The sequence below is a fragment of the Oncorhynchus masou genome, chromosome 19 (assembly GCF_036934945.1).
Source record: "Oncorhynchus masou masou isolate Uvic2021 chromosome 19, UVic_Omas_1.1, whole genome shotgun sequence".
NCBI lineage: Eukaryota > Metazoa > Chordata > Actinopteri > Salmoniformes > Salmonidae > Oncorhynchus > Oncorhynchus masou.
Genome location: NC_088230.1, coordinates 38560567 through 38569165, shown reverse-complemented (window position 1 = coordinate 38569165; position 8599 = coordinate 38560567). Strand labels below are relative to the sequence as shown.

Below are 8599 nucleotides of genomic sequence, written 5' to 3'. Positions count from 1 at the left end.
TATTCCTGGCCTCCCTACACTATTCACACTATTCTCTGGCCTCCCTACACTATTCTCTGGCCTCCCTACACTATTCCCTGGCCTCCCTACACTATTCCCTGGCCTCCCTACACTATTCACTATTCTCTGGCCTCCCTACACTATTCCCTGGCCTCCCTACACTATTCCCCGGCCTCCCTACACTATTCTCTGGCCTCCCTACACTATTCCCTGGCCTCCCTACACTATTCCCTGGCCTCCCTACACTATTCTCTGGCCTCCCTACACTATTCCCTGGCCTCCCTACACTATTCCCTGGCCTCCCTACACTATTCCCTGGCCTCCCTACACTATTCACTGGTCTGCCTATGCTATTCCCTGGCCTCCCTACACTATTCCCTGGCCTCCCTACACTATTCCCTGGTCTGCCTATGCTATTCCCTGGCCTCCCTACACTATTCCCTGGCCTCCCTACACTATTCTCTGGCCTCCCTACACTATTCACTGGTCTGCCTATGCTATTCCCTACACTATTCTCTGGCCTCCCTACACTATTCCCTGGCCTCCCTACACTATTCCCTGGTCTGCCTATGCAATTCCCTGGCCTCCCTACACTATTCCGGGAGCGACAGGGTAGCCTAGTGGTTATAGTGTTGGACTGGTAACCGAAACGTTGCAAGTTCAAATCCCCGAGCTGACAAGGTACAAATCTGTCGTTCTGCCCCTGAACAGGCAGTTAACCCACTGTTCCTAAGCCGTCATTGAAAATAAGAATTTGTTCTTAACTGACTTGCCTAGTTAAATAAAGGTCAAATTTAATTCCCTGGTCTGCCTATGCAATTCCCTACACAGTGTTGTAATCTAAGCAGAACTGTATCCAACCTGGTCTCAGGGCAATTCATATTATTCTGTATGTAAATCTGTGAACCTCCATTTACTATGACATGTTTCATTACATTAGGTTACTTTAGGTTAGCGGTCATACAATATCATGCGAATTAGAGGGTGTATAATATGTATTACCTGGTTGTACAAAATCATACGAATTTCATGACGTAACTTACAAGTCTTGGAGAACGTATAGTATTGCAAGTTTTCATCTGAGACTAGGTTGCTTGGGGATAATTAACGTTGGTGGTTAGGGGAACTAACGACAAAGGTTAGAGTAACTGACCGTAAAGGTTATGTGAATTTACGTAGCAGGTTAGGTGAATTTACGTAGCAGGTTAGGTGAATTTACGTAGCAAGTTAGGTGAATTTACGTAGCAAGTTAGGTGAATTTACTTAGCAAGTTAAGTGAATTTACATAGCAAGTTAGGTGAATTTACTTAGCAAGTTAGGTGAATTTACGTAGCAAGTTAGGTGAATTTACATAGCAAGTTAGTTGAATTTACGTAGCAAGTAAGGTGAATTTACTTAGCAAGTTAGGTGAATTTACGTAGCAAGTTAGGTGAATTTACTTAGCAAGTTAGGTGAATTTACGTAGCAAGTTAGGTGAATTTACGTAGCAAGTTAGGTGAATTTACGTAGCAAGTTAGGTGAATTTACGTAGCAGGTTAGGTGAATTTACGTAGCAAGTTAGGTGAATTTACTTAGCAAGTTAGGTGAATTTACTTAGCAAGTTAGGTGAATTTACTTAGCAAGTTAGGTGAATTTACGTAGCAAGTTAGGTGAATTTACGTAGCAGGTTAGGTGAATTTACTTAGCAGGTAAGGTGAATTTACATAGCTGGTTAGGTGAATTTACGTAGCAGGTTAGGTGAATTTACGTAGCAGGTTAGGTGAATTTACGTAGCAGGTTAGGTGAATTTACGTAGCAGGTTAGGTGAATTTACGTAGCAGGTTAGGTGAATTTACGTAGCAGGTTAGGTGAATTTACTTAGCAGGTTAGGTGAATTTACGTAGCAGGTTAGGTGAATTTACGTAGCAGGTTAGGTGAATTTACGTAGCAGGTTAGGTGAATTTACGTAGCAGGTTAGGTGAATTTACGTAGCAGGTTAGGTGAATTTACGTAGCAGGTTAGGTGAATTTACGTAGCAGGTTAGGTGAATTTACGTAGCAGGTTAGGTGAATTTACGTAGCAGGTTAGGTGAATTTACGTAGCAGGTTAGGTGAATTTACGTAGCAGGTTAGGTGAATTTACGTAGCAGGTTAGGTGAATTTACGTAGCAGGTTAGGTGAATTTACGTAGCAGGTTAGGTGAATTTACGTAGCAGGTTAGGTGAATTTACGTAGCAGGTTAGGTGAATTTACGTAGCAGGTTAGGTGAATTTACGTAGCAGGTTAGGTGAATTTACGTAGCAGGTTAGGTGAATTTACGTAGCAGGTTAGGTGAATTTACGTAGCAGGTTAGGTGAATTTACGTAGCAGGTTAGGTGAATTTACGTAGCAGGTTAGGTGAATTTACGTAGCAGGTTAGGTGAATTGGATTAAGTTCAGAACGAGGCTAAGCTAAAATGCTAAAGTTGTCCCTGACCTAACTCGAACACGCAACCTTTGTATTGCTAGACTATCGCAGATTACATCCAACCATCCTCCCTGACCAACCTCCCTACCTTATTTCTGTCTCAAGTAACTAGACCAGTAAGTATCATACGTCTTGGAGGTGCTCCGAAATACATAAAGTATGTTTTGTACGGCTCTGAGTCCAGGCTGCTGTGTCACATTGTGCCAATCATGCTTTATAAAGAAGAGAGAGTGCAGAGCTCCTCTATAGGGACTCCTCCACCCTCCTCTCCCATCCCGTGATAATGTATCTGCATCTCTCCCTGGCTTGTCCTTGCGTCGGGAAGGTCGTCCCGTCTAGAGAGTAGAAAGAGCTGCATCCCAAATAGAACACTAGTCCTTCTATTGTGCATTGTCCCCCACAGGGCTGGTCAACAGTAGTGCACTATGTAGGGGAATTGTCCCCCACAGTGCTGGTCAACAGTAGTGCACTATGTAGGGGAATTGTCCCCCACAGGGCTGGTCAACAGTAGTGCACTATGTAGGGGAATTGTCCCCCACAGTGCTGGTCAACAGTAGTGCACTATGTAGGGGAATTGTCCCCCACAGGGCTGGTCAACAGTAGTGCACTATGTAGGGGAATTGTCCCCCACAGGGCTGGTCAACAGTAGTGCACTATGTAGGGGAATTGTCCCCCACAGGGCTGGTCAACAGTAGTGCACTATGTAGGGGAATTGTCCCCCACAGGGCTGGTCAACAGTAGCGCACTATGTAGGGGAATTGTCCCCCACAGGGCTGGTCAACAGTAGTGCACTATGTAGGGGAATTGTCCCCCACAGTGCTGGTCAACAGTAGTGCACTATGTAGGGGAATTGTCCCCCACAGGGCTGGTCAACAGTAGTGCACTATGTAGGGGAATTGTCCCCCACAGGGCTGGTCAACAGTAGTGCACTATGTAGGGGAATTGTCCCCCACAGGGCTGGTCAACAGTAGTGCACTATGTAGGGGAATTGTCCCCCACAGTGCTGGTCAACAGTAGTGCACTATATAGGGGAATAGGGTGTCATTGGAGGGGATCCTTGGATCCTGAATGGGCCATTTCTTCTCCAACACCCCTTTAATGTCATCACTAAAATACGAGGTCATTAGGAGATATTAAAACACTGCTGACAAACTCATTAAGGTGAGACATTAAACGGGGCGGGGGTTGATTAATCCTCTTTAACGATTCTTTTTAAGTGGTTCTGCTTAGAATTAATACAGATTTACTGGTGGAGCTAATTCTAACTGAGGGCAAAACAGTAACACTGGGTGAAGGGTAGGGTGAAAGTCTGAGGCCGTGCCCCCCCCTTCCCTCTCTCTCTGATGAACTTGAAAGGCTCAAGGGGAAAACTAAAAGGATTCCCAAACCGTCACAACGCTCCTATAATTTGTTCATGGTTCAGACTTTTGTGATGGTCATAACAAAATAGGCCTATTATAAAGAAATTCAGGCGTCATGCCCATTGGTGGCAAAGGGGCACATGCCCCCTCAGATTTGTCCTGTTAAATGTTTTGCTGTCGTTTCTCTGTAATACAAATAGTCATTTAGCAATTTTATGAAGTTAGTTTTACCCAGATTTTAGCAGAGATGCAGAGAAGCATATTTAGTTTCCTAAAAATAACACTAAAAAAACACAGACAGCTCAAGATGTATACTTAGATATGTAGAAAAAGAAACATGTTATTTATTATTACTATTTTTTTATACATATAATTAGGCAAATGATTATGGCTCTATATTGTAGGGAAAATAGGTTTCAGGTGTTTGAAAAAAATACAAATTTCTCCAATTTACGGTCAGGGGAGGGGGCATAGCTGTGCCTGTTGTCATAGATTGAGGACTCATCGCGGATATGGATATTGCCAGAGGCTTTCCACCATTTTAAAGTAGTCAACTGGATGGGGATTCCTATGAGTTTGGCACAATCAGCCAATGAAGAAGAAGATAACTGAGGCTTTAAAATGAATATAGCCACAATGTCTTTTATTTATTCATTTATGCTTTTCAAATGTTTCTTACATTTTAACTCTGCATTGTTGGGAACGGGCTCGTAAGTAAGCATTTCAATGTGACAAATATAATTGTATTTTATGCCGTCACAGACGCTATAACGGCACAGATGCCGATCTCTACCGCCTGCTGTTCACTGTTATCTGCCCTCTCATCTGCTAGAATGGTCCCATCTGATCTCGCCTTCCATCTTTGAGGACATATTTCCATTGTTAGTGCGGTCACTTGACTATCTTGTCAATATAATAGACAATCCTTGGTTGGACTACTGAAATCTGGCTGTGGCGTATGAGGCTTGTAAATTTATAAAGAAATGTCACCCTCTTGTGGAATGGAAAAATAACCATTTGGGCGAACCGGAAATGATGTGTGTAAGACTACATGCCAACCAATCAGCGTTTACGTTTCCCTCCACGACCAGATAGCTTTGTAGCTAAATGATACGGAACCCGAAAACCCACACGAACAACGCATTTAATTTAATTTGTTAGTATTTATTGATACATCAAACGACATCAATAATCAACGTTTGTTTACGGATAACACGCGTGGTAACGTACCTCTATCGAGGATAAAGTAGCTTTAAATTGGTATTTTTAACTGCACCAGGTGTATGTGAGGACAAAGGCCTACACATTGCTCGCTGCTTCCAAAGCATGTATCCCTCTTGGGGTAGTAACTATGGTGGTGGTGGCGGCCATCAACCACCTTCGCAGCAACACTTCGGTGCGCCGAGGGGTCAGTCTCCTCAAGGCGAAGGCTTCGGGGGAGGATTCGGGGGCTATGGAGCTGCTCCACCCGCAGCTGCACCCGGGTCAACGTTCAACAGCCTGCGGGAGCAGCATCTCCAGCAGATGCAGCAGCTACAACAGCTCCACCAAAAACAGCTCCAATCTGTGCTGCACCACGACAGGAACGTAAATGAAAAGCCCTATGGCGGCAGCGGTGGTCCTACGGCCGAGTCGTGGCAAGGAAACTCGGGATATGGGTATGGTTCAACGGGGACCGGTGCCCCTTCCTCATACCAAGAAGAGTATCAGTCCATGCAAGGCCCTTCCCCTTATCAAGATGAGTATCAGTCCATGGAAACCGGGGCGCCAAGCCCACAACTTCAGCCACCGCAGCCCAAAGAGACCCAGCTTCCCCCACCAGAGGAGAACCCACCCCCATCAGAGGCGAACCCACAGGTACCCACTCAGAACAATGGTACACCAGCGACTAAAGAGGTAAACTAGAAAGTATCTTTGGCCCCAAAAGAGTCAAATTTCCGAGATGGAAACTCGGCTCAGGGAGAACGACTGCCCCCTCTCATTGAAGCCACGGAGTACTGCAGGCATTGTTAACATAAAACCACATCCCCGTTATAATTTAATAGAAAAATGGCGATCTTCGTGGTAGTTTTTTATGCTTTTTATTAAACGTGTATAATAATAATAACAATTTTCGAAGACAATCATGGTACCAATACTTGTTTCTAATACACTGTTTGTCCTTGAACCGATTATTGTAAAATTACACACAAAATAAGTTGTCAAATGTAGTTGCTAATGGCAAACTCCTATATCCCGGTCTGCCTTTAAACTGGGGATGTTATTTATGTCTCCATTAGTGCTGAACAATTAACCAAAATATAGGTTATTTTTCGGTTTTAAAACAACTAATCGACCAAACTTCGATTACATTTTTTTTTTATTCCGTTTTTATTTAGGGTTTTATCTGTGAGGTCAATAAGGATCCAGACTGACCTGTGCGACGTAGCAGGGAGTTGTAGTTTCCAACAAGACAATGTTTTACATAGTTTAGTGTGTGAAACTTGCTAATTAACTACAATGACCATAATCCATTGCACATCTACTTTTCCTGTCCGTGTTTCTTTTAAGCAGAGACAGGAATACGCGATCTTGAGGGGATATAGAAAGCAGCTGTTGCTTTAGCTAAATATACATGATCAGTGATTGATAGTTTGCATTCAGCAGTCATAAAAGTATGCCTTATTTAATTTGAAGAACTACTAAATAGTGATTTTTGTCAGACAGCAGCTCTATAGAGATGATGACTTGGAATGAAATAGTCATTCAAATGTAATATACACAACTAAATTATTTATAATTTATTTAAGTGTTGACTACTCTTAATGTTGATCATTTATTATAATAATGCTCCTTTTCCATGATCTCCTTCTTGTTATTATTAATATTATTATGATCATTATTATAATAATAAGTCATAGCCTTCTAATGATAATGACAAGTAGAGCAGCCTTGTATAACCACCCCTGAGCTGTAGGCCTCCGACCGCATCCTGTTTAATCGTAATACCGCAACTGACTATAGTTTAATACTTATATCAAATCAAATTTTATTTGTCACATACACATGGTTAGCAGATGTTAATGCGAGTGTAGCGAAATGCTTGTGCTTCCAGTTCCGACAATGCAGTAATAACCAACAAGTAATCTAACTAACAATTCCAAAACTAATATCTTATACACAGTGTAAGGGGATAAAGAATATGTACATAAAGATATGAATGAGGCTACATATGAGGCTATATAGGCTACTGTATCAATCATTAAGTTGTTCATGTCATCACACCGCATATGAGTCATTCGTGATTTGAAATGCAATCAAGCCTTTTAGTTTTAAAATAAAAATAAAGCGAGCCTTGAATAATTAGCTTAAACAATAAATAAATTGTTCCTTTTTTAGAAATTGCAAATGAATAGGATTGTTTGTATCCTTTGCAGTAATAAAGGCTTAACAAACAAACAAAAAACCCCGTTACAACAGGCTGGTTATAATTATGCTTATAATTTATTTAGTGTTTACATTGTTTCCGGTCAGAACAATTGTAGTGTAATCTATACCGCACCTGTTTGGCAGACAATAATATACACACAGCACTTGATCCATACCTTCTTTTTCTTGATCTCTAGTATTTTCCACAATTAGTCACAAAATGAATATACCTTGTTACTATTTCTTACATGGCAGGAGAGTAACAATTCCAGACAGAATAACCTACTACTTTTTTTGGGGGGGGGGGGTCCTCTGATAATATTAGTCTTTTGTGAATCGAGATCCCTGTGGTTTTTTTGAGAGAAATGTCTGTTTGACAGCTGTTGCTTGAAGTTTGCACAAGAAAACAATAACTGATTGGATAAATTGAACTAAGTGCTGCGCATAAACTATATATGAATGGACTACAAGCAGCCTATCGACTTTCAGTGAATGCTTTTGTTCATATGTTTTGTGTGTATGAACTGAATATTACCAAAATGCATCAGTAAAAAAACATTGAGCCTATTTAATGCAGCTGTTGCTGTTAATAGATCGCAAAGCGGCAGCATTCAACTGACCTAAAGGTTTGGAAAGGATACGATATCTTTCTCATCCATAGGCTTAAAATGCATCTCAAGTGCAATTGCACTGTTTAGCTCACATCTGAAGGCTGGGGGACATTTAGGATGTACTGTGGATCGCTAAAATATCCTAAAATCCTGGCTTCTACACCTGCATTGCTTGCTGTTTGGGGGTTTTAGGCTGGGTTTCTGTACAGCACTTTGAGATATCAGCTGATGTACGAAGGGCTATATAAATACAATTTGATTTAATGATTATGATCACACTTCCTCAATTCAAATATGATGGAAATATGAACGATTGTTTGGTATGGTTTATAAACTTGGGAACCAAGCTGGAGTTATCAGTGTGACCCCATCACCTTGACATGTTGAAATACTGTATCTTCACACCTAGAATTAAAAACTTGCAGGCTTCTGTCAAAACTGTCAACGTATTGAAAATAAAATAAGAATTACATTGGGGGCAGTTTGATGTTGGGGGGGGGGGCTAAAATCGTCTTCTGGAATATCGGACATTCTAGAGTAATAATTACATCACCAACCTAGTAATACTAGTCCATTGTGAATAGGTCTTTGGTCGCGTGCATGTGTCACGTAAAGAGAGCACGGCTTGAGGGAAAAGGGAATATTTTTCCTCAAACAAACAGATACAGAACTTTTCAGTCAGCAACGTCTGCAATTATATTGCAGCTTCAGCAACACGGCCAGCACGATAAACAGTGTTGATATTCTGTGGTGGTCGCTGCAGCCGGGAGGAGA

The 8599-nt window shown here is 41.8% G+C and overlaps 1 protein-coding gene across 1 annotated transcript in view; it reads left to right on the top strand.

The window, feature by feature from the left end:
* Nucleotides 1-4885: 4885 nt before the first annotated feature.
* LOC135506253 (YLP motif-containing protein 1-like) overlaps nt 4886-8599 on the top strand; it is a 74829-nt gene continuing 71115 nt past the window's right edge. The window contains 1 exon segment of the mRNA XM_064925775.1: nt 4886-5702. Within this exon segment, the coding sequence (XP_064781847.1) occupies nt 5133-5702 (570 nt within the window). The 5' untranslated portion in view covers nt 4886-5132.